Raw genomic sequence first — 25,436 nt, 5'->3', positions numbered from 1 at the left:
GACGCTTGTTTTATTTTATAAATATTTGAAAAAAAATTTGTATCAGCATCAATCAGAATTGGGGTAAACAAAAATTAATTGAAATCGTTTCAAACACGAACGACATGCCTATACTCATCTAATCCAAAACATACTTTTCCACTACGATAAAATTCATATTTCTGATGCACACAGATGTCCGAGACTCGAAGGTACTCCCGAAGCAGGTTTATAGAATATTTCTGGATGAATAAAAAACATTTTGACATTCTGTTTTTTTGCCCTCTTTCTGTCAAAATGTAAGTGAAAATGCAAAATACTTCAAAATTTTTTTCAATATGTTTTTCTACTCGTCATTTAATCAAAGGACGTTACATAAAAGAAATGGTGTGATTTTAGTACTCTGAACTTTATTTTGATATTATTTGATGTGCCAAAATCTCAGGAATCTATCAGGCGAAAACCTTGAGCTTAGGTTTTCGCCTAATAGATTAGAACTTGAAAAATTAAATAAAAGAAAGTATTTGCAAAACAAAAACAAAATGTTTTAAATTTTGTTAGTCGAAATTATGCACTTTTAACTGGAATTTTCTTGCACTGAATGAAAGGTATTTGCCACACCCTCATTTCACTACTAAACATTTCCAAACATTTCAGGAATATCCTGCTCATTATTTAAAATTTATGATAAAATTTAATAAAAAACAATAAAAATTAACTTTTTCACACAAGGTTGTTATAAATCAGGTTATGCTGATCTTTCTGCGTATTTTTGTTCTATGTTATACGAGTACCCAAAATAATTAATTTTTTTAACTTTCTATAGCGACCGTGTTGCATACAGTTAAACGAGGTATTGTGAACACCAGAACATTTAAAATATTGAGAGTCATACCAACTGTTAGAGTCACACGAACTGCTGAGTCATACAAAGAACTGTTTTTCAACAAGTTGTCTGTCTGTTTGTGCGTACACTGATCTGTCTCAGTTTCTCTAATCAGCAAACCTTACTTGACAACGGGATGAATTTCTATTTTAAATAATTTTTAGGAAAATGAGCTTTGTTTAATTATATGTCGAACCAAAAGGATTTGAGCATAATTAGATGTTGGAAACTACTGATTGTTTTCCAAGTTTTTAAGAGCATAAAAGAGACTTACATTAAGAGCTTAAATGCAAAATAAAAATTTTGTTAGGTAACAAAAAAATGTCTAACATATTTTTTAAGAAAACCAGACTTTGATCCTCTAATAAGAGCCCAATTTACGTTTTCATGAGTACATGGTATTTAACTTTAATTTTATATGGTATTTTACGTTTTCATGGGTATAACTTTAAGGTATTTAATTTTGATTTTGTGAATTAACATTTTAATGTTTTATTGTATGCAGTTGATCAACATTTAATAAAACATTAAAATGTTTTTACCAAACTGTGTATATATTACACTATGTAAACTATGCACCTATATACATATATAAATTTATCTGCAAAAATTAAATTAATGTTCTTATCTTGAATTAGAGATAAAAGTCAAATTTCATCAGTCGTTATTATAACAGATGTATATATGCAAATATGTTTGAGATTCTTTACATCATCACTTTATTTATTTCAATTTAAATACAGTTTAAACATATGTGTACTACTGGTGCAGGAGAGATTTATGGGGTATAATAAAATTTTTGGATTATATAAAAATGTAAAGTAAAAAAATGTTTTCCTCAAAATCATAGGACAAGACAATTGGAGTTTTTCGTAAATATCAAAGTCGCAATTTGATTAAATCAAAAAAACATCAGGTTGGGTAGGAAACATGATGAAGAATATTTGTTTTTTTCGCATATCTAACGTTATTAATTTTACATTTAAAACATACTTATTGATAATTTTCCTGCCCCTTTGATTACGTCATCCATCTGTTTTGCAGTTGTATGAAGAAAGTTTCTTTAGCTTTAGCATTTAGCATCTTATGTAAATAATGCTTAGTGGCTGTGTGTATTACCATATAAAGCAGTATGAAAAACAATTTACCGGCAATTTATTCAAACCTCTGTAACTCAGTTGGTAGAACGTCCGACTAAAAAGCGTTATGTGACTTGTTCGAGTCCAGTTCGACGAAAAAATTTTTTTTTTAAATTTAACACGTTACTTTAATTACGTTATCCATCTGCTCTGCAGCTGTATGAAGAAATTTTTATCAGTTAATCGCATAAACAATTAATTGGTACGATAATCAACCACATTGAGATTTTTAATTATTCAAAATGTAATTTGCAATTTTTTATACTATTATTAACGTTTTAAATCTAAGGACAGTGTGACTCCATTTGACGTATAAATATTTATATGTATGTATGTATATGTATTAAGTAAATCTCAAAATTCAAATATGTTTTCTTCCTATTGTTTTGAGATAAGAAGTTCGTATATACTGAGTTTTTATTGAAAATTTATGGAAAGTTTTTCATTCATTTAAAATTTTTTTGCTATGCATTTAAGTATTCCACAAGCTTTAAGATAGTTGTAATTTATAAGAAAAATAATACAAAAATAAAATAAAAAAAAAGCAGCGCAATGACAGAAATAAAAAATTTAGCTGAAAATATTAGTACTATGACAAAAGGTTTTGACATTTCTCAATTGAATTTCGGTATAATTGATTATGCGTTATTTGGAATTATGCTCATGATTTCGGCTTCAATAGGTGTTTACTTTGGCTTTATTGCGAAACGTAAAGATACAGCCGAAGAATATTTAATGGGTGGACGGCAAATGAAAGCAATTCCAATTGCTATTTCTTTGGTGTCGAGTCAATTATCAGCAATTGCTATAATGACAATTCCAGCTGAAACATATGCATTTGGGATGCATTACTATTGGCAGGTACTGGCAATGATACCCGTTTTGCCAGCTTTAATATATGTTATTGTTCCAGTATTTTATAAAAATAATATATCAAATTGCTATGAAGTAAGTACAGTGTGCGTTACATTGTTTTTATTAAACTTTCATAAATAAATTAGTTAATTATATTAAATATCTATGTTGCAGTATTTAGAAATGCGCTTTGATAGACGAACAAGAAGGATTGTTACAATTGCTTTTCTAATGAAAATATTTTTGATAATTCCAGTTTATATATTTATGCCATCTTTAGCTTTTTCACAAGGTAAATTTAAAGCATTATTATAAAGATTATTTATGCGAAAAGAGAAGCTAAAATATTTTAAAAGTGATATCTAACGTTACTGTTAATTAACATGAACTAAAAAAAAAATAAACAAACCAACCCCATTCCAGTGCAATTGGTTTGTATAGTTTTCGTATATGTACGTATGTATGTAAATATTTTATTTATATAAATCTTATGCAATGATATACTCGTTCTTTTTAAAAACATAGTAATCTTTTTTGTAGTTAGTGGTATTAACATACACATTATAAATGGAGTTGTTTGTTCCGTTTGTATTTTTTATACAATGTTGGTAAGGCTAATGAAAAAAATTATCCATTAATTAAAATGAAATAATTCTCTTTCATTTTCAATTTAATTAGGGAGGTATTAAAGCTGTTGTTTGGACCGATGTAGTTCAAGCAATAATAATGTTATTTTCAGTCATTTTAGTAGCAATTTTAGCTACAATTAAAGTAGGTGGTGTTAATGAGGTCATTGAAAGAGCTGAAGCTGGAAATCGCTTATATATGTCAAAGTAAGAGAATTTGTGTAAAAACTGAAAGAAATTACAGAAACGAAGTTTTAAATAATATATTTCTTAAAAAAAGTCTATCTTTCGACATTACAACACGTGCAACAGTTTGGAATACATTTTTAGGTGGTATAGCCCAATGGATTTCCCATATCGGAGTACATCAGAGCTGCGTTCAAAGAATAGTTTCTTTACCCACACTCACGCAGTCGAGAAAGTGATTAAATTTTTTTAAATATTCTTGAAAGAACATGGTAATAAAATTACGTATTTCAGATCTCTCACAATTTTTGCCATTGGATTTTTTATAATCATGACATGGAACTGTTTAACTGGTGTTGTTATGTATGCTCGTTATTATCTTTGTGATCCAATTGAAGCTGGAGTAAATTTTTTAAATAATAAATATTTAATTGCATGAAAGCAGTGCTTTTTTTCAATTTTTTAGATTGTAGAAAAACAAGATAAGATTTTGCCCTTTTTTGTTCAAGATACTATTGGTCATTTAAAAGGTATGCCTGGAATCTTTATCTCATGTGTATTCAGTGCAGCTTTGAGGTAAATTGTAATATTTTTTAATAAAAATTTGTGTACTACAAATGTGTACTATAAATGTTTTTAAAATAGTAATACAGCTTTGTTTTCGATTTTCTAGTACCGTTTCAGCCAATTTAAATACTGTTGCAGGAATACTTTATTTTGACTATATTCGCCGTCACATAAAAAAATCCGATGCTGATTTAAAAGCAAATTTTTATATGAAACTAATTGTCGTCGTATGTGGTATATACTGCATTTTAGCTGGTTTTATTGTTGAAGAATTTAAATCTATATTTCAAATTGCTGTTACAATAACTGGGATGACACAAGGAGCGGTAGCCGGAGTATTTTTATTGGGAATGCTTGTACCCTATGCAACTGCTAAAGTGTGTACCCTTTCTTATTTATTGAGATTAGAAATATATTATTTCCTATATTATAGGGTGCTTTTTATGGTACAATATTTAGTATGATATCGGTAGGATTTGTTGCTATAGGGACACAATACCAAGTTAGAAATGGAAATCTTAGATATAATTCTTTACCAAGTAATATCGAAGGATGTGTAGAAGAATTTAATGTAACATTTAATTCCGAACATGTTTTTAAGTAAGGAAAAAGTTTGATTAAAACTTTATAGAAAAATATCTATTTATAAAATTTTTTTCGTATATAAAGGGTTTTACATTCAACAAAAGAAGGCATTACATATGAAGGCGATGTTTTTCTTTTATTTAAAGTTTCATTTTTCTGGTATATATTTTTGGGTTGCACACTCGTTTGGGTTTTTGCAATTCCTTATAGTCTTTTGATAAAGGATAAAAAGGATAAAAAATTAGATTTAAATTTAATGTCACCAGTTATACAAAAATGGATACCCAAAAAATTACTATTAAAATATAATGAAATTCCGATGAAAGACGGAAAATTTGGTGATGGTGAATAAAATTAAATTTAAAAGGAATATTGTAAGAAGACAATAACAAGAATAGTTAGATTTGCTTTTTACATAAAAATTTTTTATGTGATGATTTATAGAAGATCCAGATAAGTTTAAGAAATATTTTGTTGTATTTAATTTATTTATTTTGCATTCTTTTAAAAATAAAATATATTATAAAATAAAACTATATTTGAAAAAAGTCTCAAATTAAATTTAAAACTTAGCTTTTATTTAGAATTTTCAAATATTAATAAAGAATCCTTACATAGGAAAGAGATATTGTTGTATTAAATTAAACGCTGAAACAAAATATATAATATTATATAACTTCAACAATAATATACAACATTCTTTCTCTTCCAATCTAATAACACTTAATTCGGTAAAATTAATAAGTAACAAAAATAATAGGTTTTTTAAGGTTTCCAACTGCAGGTTAAAAACAGAACAAGAGCGATTTACCGTGGCGAAATGCCAGAATTTATATTTTATACACATATATTTAAAAGGGATTGTTGGCGGTTTCTTTGACATTATCTGTTTCCATGTGTATGTGACATTATATGCAAAATACTATATAGTTGATTTTGCCGCACCGCTCTTGTTCGGACTTAACAACAAACTTAAAAATCGCCGCTGTTGTCGTTCACCGGCAACGTTAATATAAGGTATTTTTTTTAGATTTTGCTTAGATAAAATCTAAAAAATCAAATAGTTAGTTGAACTGGGATCACATTTTGATCTTATTGAATTAATTTTGTGGACTAATAACAGGAAAAGCAGGGTAAATCAAAGAGAGAAGTTCAGGACATCATCTGTATATGTATACTCCATGTTTTTTGAATTGCAAAAAAAAAAAAATACTCTACTATGATGTATACATAATATGTTATATAGCAAGTGCACTAAATTTAAAATAAATTGTAATAGAAAGAATACTTTTCATAAAAATTAACTTATATTTGTCGAGCAATCACACAATAATTTATAAAATTTAAGTAACAAAGATAAAACTTCCGTTCTTAATTGCTCTAATGTACTTATATTGTTCTAATTGAAAAAGAAAAATCTTACAGTATATTAAGATATAAAGCTTAAAATTCGAAATTTTTCTAACTGTAACTTTATGAAGTGGTTTACCATAGTTTCTTTATACATGTTCTTGTAATTTATATATGGTAGTGTTATTGTACAATCCTCAAATTTTTATTACGTAATAAATGCTCATCTTCTATAATGTTTTGCTCTTGATTTGACAACATATTGTTCGGTATCCATTTTTGTATTGCGGGTGAGAACAAATTTATATTTATCTTGCTCTTTTTATCTTTACATATTACACTAAATGGTATTGCTATTAGCCATACTAAAACACAACCGAAGAAAACGTACCAATAAAATGAAACTTTATGTAATATGAAAATATTTTCTGGTATTGATGAATTTGCCACATCATTAATACTGAAATAAGAATAGCTACATATCATAAAATTTATGTCAATATTTTCATTTATGAAAAATGGCAGTTAGTAATTAAATTCTATATACCTAAAAATTTGATGATTTGTTAATGTGAAATTGAACTCATTTTTACACCCATCCAGTCTAACAGGTAATGGTTGATATTTAATATGACCTTTTAAAGCATGATATTGGGTTCCAAGGGCTATAAAACCAACGATAGTTACACTGCCCACAATGCCATAAAATGCACCCTAAAACATTTAAAATTTATCACATATATAAGTATTTTTTGTTGTATAGCTAATATACATACTTTAGCATTGGCAATGGGTACTAACATTCCTAAAAGAAATGTTCCTGCAACAGCACCCTGTGAAATTCCGCTGATTGTTAGTGTCATTTGAAAAATAGATCCGAATTTTTCTACAACAAAACCTGCTAAAATGCAGTATATACCACATACGACGACAATTAGTTTCATGTAAAAATTCGCTTTTAAGTCAACATCGGTACTTTTAATGGAAGGACTAATATAATCAAAATAAATTATTCCGGCGACAGTATTAAAATTAGCTGAAACTGTACTGTATTGTTTGTTTTTTTAAATTAATCAAATTTAATGATAACATTTAAAATTATATGTGTGGATATTACCTTAAACCTGCACTAAATACACATGAAATGAAAATTCCTGGCATTCCTTTTATATGACCTATTGTATCCTGAATGAAGAATGGTAATAACTTATCTTGCTTTTCCACTATCTATAAAAGTAAATTGCATTTATTACGAAGAAATTAAGAAAAAGTTTTAGCTTCAAAATTTATTACCCCAGCTTTGATTGGATCACAAAGATAGTAACGTGCATACATAATAATACCGGTAAAACTATTCAGTGACATTATTAGAAAAAATCCTAGTGCAAAAATTATTAAAGATCTATAAAAAAAATTTATCAAACCTGAATGTTTTTTCTTCTAGGAAAAAACTTAAATTTATTTATTGAAAAATGTCTAAATTTAAAATTTTATATTTTATACTATACTTTCGGGATTGAGCTAAAGAAGGTAATGATACTATTCGTTGAACACAACTCTGATGTACTCCAATATGGCTAATCCAGAGTGCAGTGCCACCTAATAATGTATTCCAAACAGTAGTACGTGTTGTTAAATCTATAGTAAAACTAAATGGCATTTTATTAAAACAGAAGTTATAAGTATTGGTTTAGTTCAACACATTCAAAGCATTACTTTGACATATACAAACGACTTCCAGCTTCAGCTCTTTCAATAACTTCTTTAATACCACCAACTTTATATATAGCTGATATTGCTACTAAAAAAACTGAAAATAACATAATTGTCGCTTGGATTACGTCTGTCCATACTACCGCTTTTATTCCACCCTTAAAAACGCTACAATATAAGTGTTTCCAACAATAATTATAAATTCATTACCAGCATTGTGTAAAATATGCAAATCGAGCAAACAACTCCATTTATAAGGTGAATATTAATTCCAGTTACTACATGAACAAATATATAAAGTAAAAATATTTGAAATAAACTTTTCATTTTTTAACAACAGTATTTGTTTTTACTTAAATTTAGGTAAATAATTTCATTCCACATAATGCTGTAGACTCTACAGCAGTGTGGAGTGTAGATATTTACCACTTTCATGTGTATATGAGAAATTTGAAGAAATTGAAGTGAACTAATTTTTCAAGAAACTATTAATTATTTATTGCATCTAATTTTCGCAATAGTTTTAAATTGAAAGCCTATTATGCCGTAGGTAGATGTTTTTAAGGACATTCTATAATGAGTTATAGTGACAAATTTTAAATGATCAAGCTAGTGAATAGCTAAGCAAACCAAAACTTATTCATTAGCTTGATTAGGTTTGTATTTTGATAAAATTTGTTTAAAATTTTACATGAATACATATATATGTATTGTTAAAGACACATATAACTTTTTATATAACTACTTCATTAAATGCATTAGTTATTATTATAAACCATATGTTTTTTGAATTATTAAATGTGGGTTAAAGAATTAGAAATATTTTTAATTTAACTTTCTTATTCATTTGTTTATCTCATTTTTGTTGAACAGAAAGTGAAATATGTATACTTTAGAGTTTGAAAATTAAATATTTTTAATTTATGTTTTCTAAATTTGTTCGTTAATTTTTCAAAATAATGTTCTCCAAAAATCATTTTGTTTACATGCACACACACACGTGTGATGTATTGAAAACCTGTATATTTTATAGGTATTTACTTTTTAGCATTTAATAACGAAACTTACCTTGTGAGAATGCCAATGATGGTACAAATATATAAATTGGAATTAGTAAAAAAATTTTTAATAAAAATGTCATAGTAACAATTTCTCGTGTCCTTTTATCAAATCTCAATTCTAAATACTAGAAATTTTATTTTAAAAAATATTATTTATTTAATACAAGCATATTGTACGAAAGTTGATATTTTAGTTTCTAATTTCTCAGTTAAATTTTTATCGTTTCTTTTTATATATATGTGCATAATACAATTTATCCACATCGAAGCCCAATACGAAATAGTTTTGATAGCTTAAGTCTTTGATAGTTTAAATATATCTAACTAAATAAAATTCTAATATTTATGTACCTTGTAACAATTTGATATGTTGTTATTATAAAAAATTGGTACAATAATATATAGCAATATTGGTAACACTAATAGTATTGATAAAAGCATCGTGTAATATTGCATACCATACAAATATGTTTCAATTGGAATTGTCATTATAGCAATCGCTGACATCTGACTTGATATTAAAGAAACCGCAATCGGTATAGATTTCATTTTTCTTCCGCCCATTAAATACTCTTCAGCTGTATTTTCGCCCTTCTGTATAAAACCGAAATATACACCGATTGCAGCTGAGATTGTCAGCATAAGTCCAAACAAAAAAAAATCTATTGAATCAAAATTAAATTTTGACAAATCAAAAGAGTCACCATCGGTTCTAATTAACGTTAAATTTTTAATACTATGCATTTTAAAAATTTTTGTTCACTTAAATAATTTATTTTTTTTTACTTTAGAGAAAAGTATCACTTCTGTATAGATAGAAATACAATTGAAATCTAATAACAATGTAAGATTAAAGGAACAATGTATAAATTAAGAGAAATGAATTGCTCTTAACATACATAGCAAATATAATTAGAATCTTATGCGACATAATCTTATCAAAAATACAAATAAAAAAAGTTTATTTAAAAACGAAATTATCGATGTTTTCTTCTCTATTTTCTTTATATAGTAGGTTTTCAGTTTAAATGATCTTAAAAATTTTCCCTCATTTCATATTTACTTAAAAAAGATACCGTGATTTTATATAAATACATGGGTATACATAAATAATATACGTACGGGTTTTGTTGATTATTTAATTAAATATTAAGTTTAGTGATAATAAGTTAAAATAATCAAAATTTTTTTGTAACATGATTTGGGGGTGTGTACAGGATTTATTTCTGATTACAGATATGAAAATTGCTTTAACATAGACTATTTGAATAAGCTTTTAACTTATGATTTATGTTCATGATTTTATATAAAAAAAAAAACATTCAAGAAATTTAAAAAACATTCAAGAAATTTCTAATTAAAAGTTGAAACGCTGACAACTCTTTCTTTTCTAGAGAACTTTAAAAATTTAAAATATTGAACTGAGTGTTAACAACATGAATTAAATTTACATTGCAAAGTTTTTGATTTTTTTATATTTAATTTAATATGATTTAATCTTATATATATATATAACATAATCAAACAGTAATTTTCTTTTCAAATACTTATTGCCTTAATGGGATTTCTTCTATTACTTTTGCAACCACATTGCTTTTGTAATTATTTTTAGGAATAAATCTCTTAATGACAGGTGATAGTAAACTACGATCTAATTTTTTACTTTCATTATTAGGTATTAAATGACTTAAAGGTACACTAAATAACCATACTAATACGCTGCCCATACAATTGTACCAATAAAAAGATACTTTGAAAATACTGAAAACGTCGCCCTCTGGATTTAATTCGTTTTGAAATTTTACCGGTGATACATAATTTAGTTTTAAAGTTGAGTTGAATTCTTCACATCTTTCGATACTAGTTGGTAAAACTTCATAATTAAAAAGACCAGCTTTCAACTGAGCTTGAGTTCCAACAGCTATCGTGGCAACAAATACCATACTTAAAATAACACCAACAAGAGCAGCCTGCATGTAAAATAAATATCGATTATTGTTGTGATAATAAATCAAATGTATAAAAAATTATCTCAAAAGTATAAATATTACAGGATCTGAAAGAAAATTAAAAAATACAGATTTTTCATTCAAAGAAAATAACCTTTGAATGTGCTTTAGGATAGAGCATTCCAAGTAAAAAAATACCAACAACAGCACCTTGGGTTACACCACTAATAGTCAGTACAACTTGAAAAATCGAATTGAATTTTTGAACAATAAAACCGCCTAAGATACAATATATTCCATTAAAAACAACAATTGTTTTCATTATAAGATTAGCTCGACTCTCGGTATGATTAATTTTGGGTTTTATATAATCAAAATAAACTAATCCAGCTAAAGTGTTTAAATTTGCAGACATTGTACTAAAAATAAATAATATTGAACCATCTATAACAATTATGATTTATTTGTTTAAAATATGGCAACCACAAAATTTACAACATCGATATTCTGTTTTATCGATGCTACATCTACATATGTATATAATATAACATCAATATATTTTACCTTAATGCAGCACAGAATACAGCTGATATAAACAGTCCGGGCATACCAGTAAAATGACCAATAACATCTTGAACAAAAAATGGAACTAATTTATCAGCTTTATCAACAAACTAAAAGTGCAAAAAAGAATTTTAATTAATTTATGAATTCAATTCATTGTGTTTAAATATATATATTAGTATGACAGGTTCTCTTTTGATTTTATTCTTTTTCACTTACGCCAGCTTTAATTGGGTCACATAGGTGATATCTGGCGTACATAACGATACCAGTAAGAACATTAAGACCTAAAAATGAGAAACAACCTACGCCAAATAGTATCAAAGAACTAAGAAAAAATTTAACAATGCTCGTTAAATAATTATATTCAAAAATTAATTAAATTACTTTCTTGCATGACTCAAAGATGGTAATGAAACAATACGTTGTACGCAGCTTTGGTGGACACCAACATAACTCATCCATGAAGAGAGCGACCCTACAAAACAATTCCAGAATGTTGCTCTCGTTGTTAAATCAAATGAAAAGCTGCAAAATTTAGCAAAAGTTATATAAAAGAGAAATAAAAAAAAGCGCTTAAATTTTCACGTAATTTTCTGTTAATTTAAACTTACTTAGTCATGTAAAGCCGTCCCCCATAGCTAGCTCTGAAAAAAACTTCTTCAAAACCTCCAATCTTAATTATCGTTAATGCTGTAACTAAAACAACAGAACCAAGCATTACGAGTGCTTGCACAACATCTGTCCATACAACAGCTTTAATACCACCCTAAACAATAATTATATTTTTTTTCAGATACATATTTAGTTTTTTGTAGTTAGATATTAATATTTTGTTTTAGATAGATTCTACAGTTTGCGATAAGAGGTTTGCTAAAGATTAATTTAATAATTGTAAATGAATTTATTAACACACATAGATGGAAATCGAAAAGAACTTGATTAATCAATCGTATTTATTCTTTTTTAAGGATGTTAATTTGTTACATAATTCAGTATTTACAGCGGAGTTTATTTTAATTTAACTTTAGCGAATCTTGACAGTCATATGAAAATGAAGTAAATATAGTTTTATGTTGTATTTCACCTATACTTACCACCATCGTATAAAAAATGCAAACAGAGCACACAACTATATTTATTAAGTGAATATTGAATCCAGTCACTGTAAATTTAACAACAAGTAACTACAAGTTTTAATAATTTTTTTTTTTTTGCAAAAAATAATATATTTGAGTACCTTGCGAAAATGCTAATGATGGTATAAAAATGTAAACAGGTAGTAGAAAGTATACTTTAATGATAAACGACAGTGTTACAATTTTCCTAATTTTTGAATTAAATCTCATCTCTAAATACTGCAAATAAAAATAACAAAATCATAAAAGTTTTTCTCAATACATAATACACTTTACATACATATATGTATAATTTTTCCCACAAATTAAATTACAATTGAAAATCAAAGCATTATTTTTGTTTTTTCATCGAGGAACCGTGATCAGGTAAGAAAATTAATCATGAAAATAATTTAATAAATATTTAAAAAAAAAAAAAAATACATAAACAATAACCCACTCAGATCCCGTGTTGAAATATGTTTCCTATATTAAGACCTTGTTAAATTCGGAATTTGTAAATTGTTTGCAATATTTTTTAAAATAATAAATACGTGTATACTAAAAATAAACTTTGATTCCTTTTAAATACCGTTTTTGTAACATGAGGACTTATTAGCTTTATTAGAAAACGGAACCAAGTAGCTTCATTTTGTCTGACCTGTCTCTACCGTTGTTTTAGGGCAATAAATTAAGCTTCAAAGGTTTAATATAAATAACAAAGAGAAAAAAAAACAATTTTTTGTACAAAATAACTATATTTTATTTAACTATATTTGTGTCTATAAAGTAGAGAGTCCCATCAAAAACATTTTTTTGTTGGTTTGAAAAGTTGTGATAACTGATTATTCTTCAAATTTTTTCACTTTGAATTGTTTTGCTAGTAGTAAACGAAAAAGGAGATTTATTCACGCTTGCGACCTATTTATAGAAAAATGGATTTTTACCGAGCTTAAAAAATATTATATTACTCCGTAATAATATATACACGTGTAATAGTGCAATATACATAATATTACTTTTTTTCATATTATTGATACTTTATTACATTTCTTTAAATTAGTAAAAAATTTCTAGCTTACCTCATAGCAATTTGAAATGTTATTGTTATAAAATACTGGTACAATAACGTAACTTAAAGCTGGAATTATTATTAAAATTGCACAAGGGCTCCAAAAGTAATGTAATCCAAATGAAAAAATTTCAACTGGTATTGTCATAATGGAAAGAGCAGATAATTGACTATAATTCAAAAACATTAAATTAGTATAATATATAACAACACACTTTCTTATTATATTCTTTATTTGATTTTTTATAATTAAGATTTTTAACAATTTAGTAAAAATTTCAAACAATGTCTTCCTTAAAAGAAACTGTAATAATGCACCTTGCAATTAATGAAATCGCTATCGGTATAGTTTTCATTTTTTTACTACCCATTAAATATTCATCGGTAGTATCGGCATGCTTTTCGAAAAAACCAAAATAAATACCAATACCAGCTGATATACATAACATTATTAAAAACAGAGTGTAATCCACTATATTAAATACAAATTTTGAAATTTCTTCAACATTTTCTGAAACACTTTCATTAGTAGCTGCCATTTTACTTTTATTTTCAAAATTCAAGATACTTTTTCAATTTATATTAATCGAAATTAAAAAAAAAAAAAACTGAAATAAATGCCAGTAACTGAAATAATATAGGCACAATAGAGAATATAACAAATTGTATAACAAAAAATTAATTTTAATTAAATTTATTTTTGAATAATTTTTTTGTAATTAAAACTTTTTCTCGTTTAAAATATGAATATTGTGTACATATAAAATATGCGCGCTTCTTCATTGGAAATTAAGGAAAACTTGATGAATGCGAAATAAGCCAGAATAATCTAAAATCTTTCTTTTCGAGATTTCTTGTGATGGCTTTAAAAAAAAAGAGCATTATTTCTGTTTTATATTTTACTTACTGTTTTATTTGTTCTATACAAGATATGTACAAATTGAAATAAATATGTATGTAGTACAAATTTAAATATGTATACATTATCTTTATTTTATAACTTTAATATTTAAATAAACAATTATTATTTTTTTTAATTAAATAAATGAAATAACAAAAAAAAATAAAATAAATATTACACATATAATAATTTAAATGTATTTTAAATGAATTTCAGATAAATTAGTTTTATTAAATTTACACAATAAATCTAGTTCACAAGATTTATTTTTATAAGTATAAATAAAGTACAATATATTAACATCTAAAAATTGTGGTACTTTAAAAGTACAATTTTTACTATAGCCATACTTATATGTACATACATATGCATTTATGTATGTACATATATACGAATTTAGTTTAAATGTGTCAACAAAGAGTGTGGGAGTTTCATAACGTTAAATAAGAAGCAAAATAAATTTTTATTTTAAATAATATGTATAATAATCTTATGTAGTAAATTTACAAGGCCAAATAAATATCAATTATATACTAAGGGTCGTGTAGAATATATGTACATTTTGTAATATATTATATTTTATGTTTACATCCATATTTGTTTATACATGTGTGCTACATAAGAATGCACACATATAATAATTTCATTTAAATTTGGGAATCACCAAGATCAGATAAGCCATAATGAATTTAAAATAAATAAAATAAAAAGTTCAATATAATTAAAATTATCAATTATAGGAATTCTCCATTCATTAATAATGATAATAATTTTATTATATACTCATAATGAAATAAACATATATGTGTATACTTACTCATTTTAAATATTCCTGTTATTTCCTATATGTACATACATATATATACGTTTGCATTAATTTGTTATCGATTATGAAATGAAATGAAATATAATATTAAAATAAAACAAAAATTGAGTATTTTGACCTCTTTTTATAATCGTATTTTTAAAAAATATTTCAAATTCGACACTCGATTTGTAACATAAAGAAATGGTGATCTGAGTTATAAACATGTTTGCATGTATATTCTTTCTTAGTTTCAACTTAACTGTTTGTCCATTAGTCCGTACTCCAAATAATAATAAATTTTTTCGAAAATTTTAAAATTTTTAGAACAAGTTTGAAATTCACCTAATTTGTAACAAGATCAACATTCCACCAAAATGCCAAAAGGAGTTGTGTATATGACCAGCTATTCCATTTTTTAAAAATTGATTCCAAAAATTACAAAAACTATTCCTTATTTAACCTTATTTTAGGCAAAATTGTAGGTTCTGCTATATGTAGGACAATAAAATTTTGTTTACAGCGAAATACATTTAAGGCATATAAAAATTACGTAGTATAAGTCTTCTTAATAATATAGTACCTATCACATTAGCACTAATTTTTGGAAAAAAGTGCTTATTAGTTTCTCTCCGTTCGCCCGTCCGCCCGTCAGTCCGTCCGTCCGTTTACATGTTTACAAAACTTCTACACCTTTAAAGATAGAAAGCTCAAATTTGTGCATAGATAGAAAACTGAAATATGTGCATAGAGCTTTAAAACTTATTTCTGTAGAACAAAATTTTTACATATCTCTCCCCCTCTAACAATTATATCCCCCCAAAACTCTAAAAATACTATTCTTCAATTATTTATTGTAGTGGAACCATGTGAATTTTTCAAATTTTGCAAACACAGAAAAGCAGTGGGCTGCTTCCTCTATCGCGGCATACCATACTTGAACTTCAGAAAAACAAAATGGTTGTTAAAGTTTACCGTTATCTAAAATCCATTTTTTCCAAATATTTGATGTCGTTTTTCTTCTATGCCACAGGTTGTAAAAGTCTGAAATTAGACACTAATAAATAGTTCATTTCATTAGAAGAAAATTTTTTTCCATTTTCACCCCTTCTCAATTTATCGCCTCACGAAATTTGTAAAATTTGAATACTTGGTACCTTATACTTCCGAAACCGCAACCCTTTTCAATTTTTAGAAACACAGAAAGCTAACGACAAATTCCTTGCCATTGAAAAATATAATTATTTTTCCTAACTCAAATAATTAACCCTTAAAATCGAACATTATGTTAACCCCTCTTTAAATTTATTTTTGCTTTATTTCAAAGGCTGCTGATAAATCTTCATCCGAAATATATGCAACCCTAGAAGTACATAGTCTCGTATATGAATGAAAATATTGCTATATAAATAGGATTGTTTTTAAAAGCAGTATTTTCACTTGTTGAAGGGAAAATTGCTACAATACAAATCATTGGTTTGACCCAACTTTATTTTTATATATAAATTCTTAGAAACCTTCAGAAACATAAACAACCTTATTTCCAGTTTTTGTATATACATGTACATTTTAAAATGTACTTGTACGTTTTAAATAATTATGCATATATGTATATGATATGCGCACATTATTTATATGCATGTGGTTCACATATTCGTTTACAAAATGTCAAGTATAGTTTTGATATCTTAGGATCCATAACTCCTACCAGCTTAATTTGCAAAAAAGTTGACCAGAGAAGTTAAAAAAAGCAAAAACCTTTCTTTTTCGAGTCATATGTCTTTTAGATTCCCAATTCCTATAAGGCACGGAGTTTATTATAGAGTTAATGTCTTTATATCTAACAAGTCCCAATACTCAATTTTTTTTTACGAAATGTTACGAATTTTTGGCCTCGTTGTTGGTTTTTTCTTTAAATGCCACTGATCGTGTCATATTTTTTATTATTTTTTTCTTTTTTTTTACGTAAAAAAGAGATTAATATTTTAAAAAATCTCAGGATATTATACACATTTTTTAAAAAGCTTCCCATTTAAATTCTATTGCACGAAAAAGAAAGAAAGGTAGGAGGAAAGAAAAAATGAAAAAAAATTTCAAATTCATATTTCAGTATGGTTTCAAATGTTAATGAGGAAGGATGTATGATTTTTTATGCACATTTTGTATTTCCCAATAAGGTAAGTTGAGTAGTGTCGGCTAACAAAAATGTTATTAAAAGTAATATAGGTTGACACATTTCAACAATTTGAATTATCTCATTTCGATTATTCATACGTTACTTATAAAATTGTTTCAAATAATTTCAGTTAGTTTTTAAATTATTAAAAATAAATATGTATGTACCTACTTCCAATAAATTTTTTTTTAAATAATTATTTTAAAACTATTTCAAACATGTTATATTGAGTGCTTCAAAAATTTTGCTGTGCTCTTTTTTCATATTTTATTAGCAGGTAAACAAGAGCAATCTATTTATAAAATGTCCCTGCATGTGTATGTATGACTTATCTTAATTCTAAACGGAAAGAATTTTAAAATACCTGAACAAAAATTTAAATACCTGTTATTTTACAGTCGGAATTTTCGAGTCATTTGGTAAAATACCATTTATTTCAAAAATAGAAAAATATTCAAATCCGGTCATAAAAATATATGATTGTTTTTTCCAAACATTTTAAATATTTTTTTTTCTTAGGTAATTGATATAAATGATAGTAAGTTTTTAATATTTTTTCAAATAAAAATAGAGGTAAAATTTTGAAGTTTATATAAAATTTGTATTTAACAAATAATATTTGATTGTATTTTAGATATTATTTTCTAATTCCCTCTTCAAATTTTTTCTTTACTATGTATTTATATCAATATTTAAGAATTATCTTTCATTAATTATATTTTCAACTTGACACCACAGGTACTTCCCATATCTTGCGTTAACTTACCCTATGAGAAAAAAAAGCTGTTCACTTAAAAATAATGAAATGCTTTCAGTAACAAATAAAACGTTGAAGGCGAAGGTTCTGTTTGTTGTTTTTCCGCTTTTTTTTAAATTTTAAAATAATTATCAATGAAAATATTAATATATTTTTTTGATTTTTCAAATATATGTTCTAAATTTGACCTGCTTTATAATAAGTGTGAATTTATTTTAATATTTCTTCTCAAAAAATAGCCACTTCGATTTAAAAAAGGCCATATAAAATAAGGTGTGCTTTCAAGTTTCTCTCTGAGCATTGGGACTTGTTAGATATAAAGACATTAATAGAGTCTATTTTAACATATACATGTAACATATATATGCATTATATGTATATGTAATTTGCTATAAAATATGATCAAACATCTTGAGTGATCATTATTTGATCACCTTTATCAAACGATATGATCAAACGTGATCGTTTATGATTGTATGATTATGATATTATTTTGATCAAATCAAAAAATTATAATATAATTGGATAACTGATATTTAGGTACATATGCTACATTTTATGCACACATTGATTTTCTGGTAACTAATTAAAAAGTGGTCTATTAGTTATCTATTTTTGGTCACTAACTATTATTTCATTATTTAAAGTTATTTTGAATAACACTAGAGATTTTATATGGTACAATAAAATTTATTTACGTAGCTATATACATACATTCATAAATTAAAATTATGTAATATAAGAGAACTAAATAATTTATAATATATCACATTTTTGTTATTTCAATACTTTTCTCTATTTTATTATCTTTAATAAGACTATGAATAATTGGTGGAAACAAATTTATATCTAATTCCTTTTCTTTTGCTGGTCTAAAACAAATGGACAACGGTACAGATATTACTAATACGATTAGAGCACCTATAACTGTATACCAATAAAAAGATATTTTGAATATTGAAAATTCTTCAGTATGTGAATACAGGTCTTCATCAAATTTTTTTGCAGATATAACAAGTGTCGTATTTAATAATTTTTCACAATTTTGCACACTTGTGTCGAGTGGCTGATATTTCCATAATCTTGACTTCATTTGTATTGTTGATCCTACAGCTAATGTAAAAACGGCTGCAAAACTTGTTAGTGCAGCTATAAAAATTGCCTGTAAATTAAATTTTTAAATTGCGTTATTAATTAAAAATAATAAGGTACAAACTCTAGCGTTCACTTTCGGTAACAACATTCCGATTAAAAATACACCACCCACACAGCCTTGTGTAACGCCAATTATTGTAAATACAATTTGCAACAATGAATCAAATTGTTCTACTATAAATCCGGCAAGAACACAATACACACCATTTAAAATAACAATAATTTTCATTATAAAATTGGCTTTTGATTCTGTATGTTTAATATGCGGGCGAATTAAATCAAAATATATAACACCAGCTAATGTATTTAAGCAAGCTGACATTGTGCTGCGAATTTGTATTTTTTAGTTGGAATAAAATGTTGATCTAATAAAATAATTTTACCTTAGAGCGGCACTGAAGACACACGATATAAATAACCCAGGCATACCATTTACTTTGCCTATAATGTCTTGTACAAAAAAGGGCATTAGTTTATCAGATTTTTCCACCACCTTAAAAAAGTTTTTAATTAAAATTTCCAAAATATATACCATACAATAGTAACTTCTTACGCCTGCCTTTACTGGGTCACATTCGTAGTACCAAGCGTACATAATAACTCCTGTCAAACAACTCAAAGATAATGTAAGAAAGCAGCCGAATGTAAAGATCGTTAAAGATCTTTTTGCGTGATCAATTGACGGTAAAGCAACAATTCTTTGAACACAACTCTGATTTAATCCAACGTAGCTCATCCACCCTATTATACTACCCAAAAAACAATTCCAAAATGTTGTCCTCTCCGTTAAATCGAAGCTGAGGCTGAAAAGAAAAATTTTATATTTATTCATTGTAAAATAATGTGCAAGAACTTCGTCATATATAGCCTTCCGCCGGAATTCGCCCTTTCAAATAACTCTCCTAAAGATCCTAATTTAAGCATAGCTAAAAGTGCTACCACTATAACCGAACCAAACATAATGAACGCCTGCACAACATCAGTCCAAACTACTGCTTTTATTCCACCCTAATGGTTAATGTAAAATTAAATTTTATTCTTGGATCGAAGTGATTTTAATAGATAATAACTTACAATCATTGTGTAAAACACGCATATGGAGCATATCACAACATTTATAAGATGTAAGTTCAATCCAGTAACTTAAATTATAAAGAAAAAATAAATTTTAATTTTAATGAAAACTTATTTTACAGTGTTTGTTTTTCATGTTAAAAATTTACAATTTCAGTTAAATTTAAAGTTACAATACGATAACATTCCATTCAATTCCTAAAGTCAATTTGAAATGAATTCCCTTCAAACTATACTGCAATAACAAATTAGTTAAAGTTAAGAAAGAACTCTTAAAAAGAAAAAAGCAAAATTCTAATACCTGAAAAAAATATAATGTCAAAGTTGACAGTTGGCTCCTGAAAATTCAAAATTACTTTGCAAATTTTTGTGGCTAGCTTGGAGCTCCAGAATTGTGCACACAAAAATGTGGACCAAAAACATTTCACTAATTTTTTAAATAAAAAAATTAATTTTTTATTGTGCTCGAATTATAGATTACAGCTCTGTTTGTAATCACAAAATCTTCGTTCCCAAATATTTTTTCTTCATCACATTGTTAATTTGTTAAAATAAAAAAAAATTTAAAAAACATAAACTTTAAAGTCTTTGTTATTACAGCAGTCAATTTAGAAACAAGTAAAAATGTTTCAGTCGGTATAAACCGACTGAATAATACTCTGCACTTTGACAATCTGAGTTTAAAAATTTGTTTTTGAAATATTTAGAAATAACTTTGATTGCTCAATGGCAATCACTTAAACTTGTCAAACCACTCAATAGAAACTTCATAAATCTAGCCTTAATATTTAAAATTATCCTTTGGAGTTGTATGGCAGCTACTCGAACCTTTCAAGTCATTCCACCAAAACTTCAGAAAAGTATGTGACCTGAAATCGGACACACGACTGCCGAATTTGATGAATCTAGTTTTGTTATTTTTCCAAATATTTAAAATTAAGTTTCGGAGTTGTATGGCAGCTCCCGAACCAGTGCAGCCATTCCACTAAAATTTTCAGAATATATGTAGAACATAATTGGACACACCTTTACAAAATTTATATTAATGTCTTTATTAATTTTTGAAATATTTTCCAAACCCGCTGACCGAATTGGTCCAATTTCAATAGCAGTCATCGCTGGCACAAAAAAATAAAAAACTTATGAAAGTTTGGTGTCGATTGGATTATTCGTTTTTGAGTTAAAGTGCGATTGGACGGACGGACGAACGGACATATCTAAATCAATGCAGAATTTTACGCTGAGCAAGAATATATATATATATATATGTCCATACCGGAGACGACTCCTTCGTTACAAACTCCATACCAAAGTGAAAATACCCTTTAAGAAGTGCAGGGTATAATAACGATAAAATAATGATAACAGTTATAAATCATTCCCAATCCAAAAATTCAAAGATATAATTTTTTTAGTTTATCAATTAAACAGTAAGAATTGATGGGGACACATTTGAACGAATAATTTCAAATGCGTGTGTATTTTGATTACGTATTAAATACATATAAAAATTTGCTCTGGTTTTCAAAGCGCTAAAACGGAAAACAAATTGTGCAATAGTGCATACATCACGGGTACGTTAAAATGCCTGCACTATGATAACATAATATCATAGTTTGGTCATTTACATTCATAAAATACCTAAAATATGTATATACATTAAACACAATTACTTGACATTAATCACACGTCTTGTTTTCAATTAGTTTTGGACTTGACTTTTAATTCTTGACTTTTAATTAAGGTATGTATGTACTTACTGACATTGATAAATTTATCTATTTCTTCTATATGCTGCAAGCTATTTAAAGCAGACATTCATTCAATTTAAAAAAAAATCCGAAACTGTCTATTTTGAAAATTTCTTACAAAATCCAAAAAACTTATGTAAAAATCTATTCTTTTAGGAAAAAATATAGCCACCGCCAGAAATGAAAATCTTTGACATTATAACGCTTCGAAAATACAAACTCAATTGAAATTCAGAGAAATACCGATTCTACTCAGGAAAATACAGGTTTCCTTCTTCTATACTGCATCATCGAAGCAGCATCACAATATCACAAGCACAAAATAGCTATCCAAAAGAACCGTTATTTTCTACAAGAAAATGTTTTTCTAGTCCCTCCTGACTAATTGCTAAAACTAAACTGATTGATAAGCTGTTGAACCCGCTAGCAGAAAAATTATCGTAACTTATATTTTTTTTCTTAAATCTTCAATTTTACGTAATTATTATATATATTTATATAAAATAATATGTACATAAATTACTGGTTCTTAAAATGTTTCCGCTTGTAAATGTTCTACTTTACAATTCATTGGCTTTATCCGATTTTTTTATAATACATATGTACATAATTTAAGCACACCCGATTCTCGTATAACGTATAGTTTCGATATAACATGATTTTCAAAGTTCTCCTTCTTGTATGTTATTCTGATATTTCATTATAAATAGGTATACAATTTAGAAATTCCGAAATCGCAACTGTTATTTTTTATTTAATTTAATTAAAATATTGTACATTTTATTGTTTGTGTAATTTTAATGGAACAGTATACATATACATGCAAAATATACGTTATAAGAACATTTCGAAAAATACGTTATAAGGTGTATTTTTTAAAATAACCTTTTATCTAAACAATTCACCAATTTTTCATCTGTTATATATTTATATATAGTATTTATTCAAATAAGCGCTAATGTTAAGCATATTGAATTATTTAAGAAGAAGCGAATTAAAAGTTTTTTAATCGTGAAACATATAAATACTTATGTAAATACATAATGTGTGTACATGTATGTTTCAAACTTCAATAAATAATTATTTTAACAAAAATGCGCAAATTGCTTGTACAAGTATTCGGAAACAGTAATTCAGAACTTAATAAAAGCGAAAAATTATTTTACACAATGATTTTTATTATTAATATTAATTTCTTTATATCTACATGCATACGTACATATATTTGTGTACATATTTGGTTTATTGTTTTTGTGTGAAATAAATGAACCTGTTTTTGTATAAAAGTTTGTGACAAAAAGGTGATTTTCTTGTTATAATACTTTGGTTATATGCTAGATCTAAAGAACATCAACCGACTTAATTATTTGTTGTATTGTGTTCCATTATTTGTAATTCTATAATAGATTCGTAATTATAATTATATAAGCATGTTTAAAATAAAAGTAATACATTTTATTAATGAAGAAAATAAAAATTTTCGTAGTAGTATATTTTTTGGTACCTATTTTTCGGTACTTAATGAAACTTTATTAAGTATTCCTTGGGCTTGATCGTATTGTAAATGTATTGTAAAAAAATATAATTCATATATTACTTACTCACCTTGCGAAAATGATAATGATGGTACAAATATATAAACTGGTATCATTAAATAAATTTTAAATAGAAATGCAAATGTGAGTAAACCTCGTGTTTTTTTATCGAACCTCATTTCTAAATACTGCACACAATAATTATTTGTATTTTTTTTTATAATTCAGTAATATTAAAATATGAAATACAATAGAAAAGAATAACAAAAAGTAAAATTAAACTCGTATTAATTTACAATTAAATCAAAAATATTAATGTGATCTTCATTATTAAATTTTCAATTAAAATTACTCACTTCGTAACAATTTGTAATGTTATTATTATAAAATACAGGTATAATTATATATAGGTATATTGGTAGAACGGGAAATATTGCTAAGATACACCATAAAAAATGTAAACCATATGAATATATTTCTGAAGGCATTGTTATTATTGAATTAGCCGATAATTGGCTTGCAATTAATGATATAGCGATTGGCCACGTTTTCATATTTTTGCTACCCATTAAATATTCATCCGTTGTATTTTCACTTTTTTTGAAAAAGCCAAAGTAAATACCAATTGCTGTAGAGCATAATAACATAAAAATGATAACACCATAATCAATATAAGTTAGTAAAAATTTTGAATAATCAAAAGTAGCATGTGTCGTATTCGTATTGATTGTTTCATTGTTTATAACAATCTCAAATAATGATGCTTCTGTTGTTATCATTTCTATTATTTTTGTTGCTATTGTTGTTGCAAAGGTTGATTGAACAACATCATCTTGAATGGATGTTGCTATTTCGGGTGATATTGTTGTTGTTACTATTTCATTGCTCATTTCCTATTTTATTTGACATCCACTTTATATATTTATTCATACAATTTTTATTTTAAATTTTTGTATAAAAATTTTAGAAAGTTTTTGCAATTTTTATGAAGTGCAATTTCAATTTAATAAAGAGCCTCGAACAGGTATTTAAAAAGCAAGCACATACAATAGCTTTTGTTTATTTTTGTTTATTTTGATATTTTTTCGATATAAAATGTTATGTTTTAAAATTTTATTGTAACTTTGATTTTTTTCTCAATTTTCTTTTTTTCGAACGATCATGCGAATTCGACAATGTATTAATCGTTACTGAAACTAGTATTTAAATTTAGATGTCTGTTAAGCTTTGTTTTCTGCTTTTTATTTTTTGTATGGGATCGCTAAAAGTTACTAACAAAAAATTTATATTTCAAAAAAAGTACTGAAATGTATTATAACTATCATAAGATATTTATTATTTAATGAATAACGAAATTTTGAAAAGTGGTATAAATGATATAATATACAAAGTGTTGGTATACCTAATTTTGGATACAAAGTGTTGGTATACTGTTGGTTGAATAATTTTCACTTCAATTGAAAATTACTATTATTGTGAAAATGTGTTAGTCTATTTTTCATACATATATTTTGTATATCGATTTATTATAAATATCTATGATTAGATATGTAAATATGTACTTATTTTTTAAATATATATTCAGGAAAATGCCCTTAACTTCAAGTAGTAAAATAAAATTCAGCAATTTCG

At 26.1% G+C, this 25,436-nt stretch overlaps 3 protein-coding genes across 4 annotated transcripts; 1 reads left to right on the top strand and 2 right to left on the bottom strand.

Annotated features, from left to right (window-relative positions):
- Positions 1–2,488: 2,488 nt before the first annotated feature.
- LOC129610617 (sodium-coupled monocarboxylate transporter 2-like) lies at positions 2,489–5,391 on the top strand. 2 transcript variants are annotated; one of them, XM_055523231.1, is made up of 11 exons: positions 2,525–2,632; positions 2,687–2,952; positions 3,034–3,151; positions 3,400–3,467; positions 3,538–3,692; positions 3,766–3,906; positions 3,966–4,074; positions 4,138–4,247; positions 4,345–4,615; positions 4,672–4,838; positions 4,908–5,391. In XM_055523231.1, the coding sequence occupies exons 1-11, from the start codon at positions 2,557–2,559 to the stop codon at positions 5,173–5,175; spliced, it is 1,749 nt and encodes a 582-aa protein (XP_055379206.1). In that variant the 5' UTR covers positions 2,525–2,556; the 3' UTR covers positions 5,176–5,391. The 2 variants fall into 2 exon arrangements, with proteins under 2 accessions (XP_055379205.1, XP_055379206.1); XM_055523230.1 differs by having other exon boundaries at positions 2,489–2,952.
- An 844-nt stretch (positions 5,392–6,235) lies between these two features.
- Positions 6,236–9,691, bottom strand: LOC129610563 (sodium-coupled monocarboxylate transporter 1-like). Its single transcript, XM_055523176.1, has 11 exons — positions 9,652–9,691; positions 9,299–9,609; positions 8,955–9,072; positions 8,097–8,164; positions 7,890–8,044; positions 7,682–7,822; positions 7,467–7,575; positions 7,291–7,400; positions 6,950–7,220; positions 6,721–6,887; positions 6,236–6,633 (listed from the first exon to the last, which is right to left on the bottom strand). The coding sequence occupies exons 1-11, from the start codon at positions 9,689–9,691 to the stop codon at positions 6,357–6,359; spliced, it is 1,767 nt and encodes a 588-aa protein (XP_055379151.1). The 3' UTR covers positions 6,236–6,356.
- A 794-nt stretch (positions 9,692–10,485) lies between these two features.
- LOC129610562 (uncharacterized) lies at positions 10,486–24,979 on the bottom strand. Its single transcript, XM_055523175.1, has 18 exons — positions 24,161–24,979; positions 23,875–23,992; positions 20,519–20,586; positions 20,298–20,452; positions 19,998–20,247; positions 19,828–19,937; positions 19,506–19,770; positions 19,059–19,451; positions 13,969–14,222; positions 13,661–13,820; positions 12,701–12,818; positions 12,558–12,625; positions 12,075–12,229; positions 11,848–11,988; positions 11,680–11,788; positions 11,461–11,570; positions 11,051–11,315; positions 10,486–10,917 (listed from the first exon to the last, which is right to left on the bottom strand). Exons 1-18 carry the CDS (start codon positions 24,692–24,694, stop codon positions 10,495–10,497), a joined length of 3,696 nt encoding a protein of 1,231 aa, XP_055379150.1. The 5' UTR covers positions 24,695–24,979; the 3' UTR covers positions 10,486–10,494.
- Between the last annotated feature and the right edge of the window lie 457 nt (positions 24,980–25,436).

The sequence above is a fragment of the Condylostylus longicornis genome, unplaced genomic scaffold, assembly GCF_029603195.1.
Source record: "Condylostylus longicornis isolate FDR11 unplaced genomic scaffold, ASM2960319v2 ptg000045l, whole genome shotgun sequence".
NCBI lineage: Eukaryota > Metazoa > Arthropoda > Insecta > Diptera > Dolichopodidae > Condylostylus > Condylostylus longicornis.
The sequence above is the reverse complement of the archived record's forward strand: the minus strand, read 5'-3'. Positions and strand labels throughout refer to the sequence as shown.

Coding starts and splice junctions, on each gene's coding strand:
- LOC129610563 (XM_055523176.1), bottom strand. CDS start 9,691: ATGCATAGTATTAAAAATTTAACGTTAATTAGAACCGATG. Junction 7,823..7,889: donor AGTCGTTTGTATATGTCAAA/GTAATGCTTTGA, acceptor AATGCCATTTAG/TTTTACTATAGATTTAACAA. Junction 6,888..6,949: donor TACCCATTGCCAATGCTAAA/GTATGTATATTA, acceptor TAAATGTTTTAG/GGTGCATTTTATGGCATTGT.
- LOC129610562 (XM_055523175.1), bottom strand. CDS start 24,694: ATGAGCAATGAAATAGTAACAACAACAATATCACCCGAAATAGCAACA. Junction 20,248..20,297: donor GGAAGGCTATATATGACGAA/GTTCTTGCACAT, acceptor TTTTCTTTTCAG/CCTCAGCTTCGATTTAACGG. Junction 13,821..13,968: donor GCGATTTCATTAATTGCAAG/GTGCATTATTAC, acceptor TTTGAATTATAG/TCAATTATCTGCTCTTTCCA.
- LOC129610617 (XM_055523230.1), top strand. CDS start 2,557: ATGACAGAAATAAAAAATTTAGCTGAAAATATTAGTACTATGACAAAA. Junction 4,075..4,137: donor GTGATCCAATTGAAGCTGGA/GTAAATTTTTTA, acceptor TCAATTTTTTAG/ATTGTAGAAAAACAAGATAA. Junction 4,248..4,344: donor GTATTCAGTGCAGCTTTGAG/GTAAATTGTAAT, acceptor TCGATTTTCTAG/TACCGTTTCAGCCAATTTAA.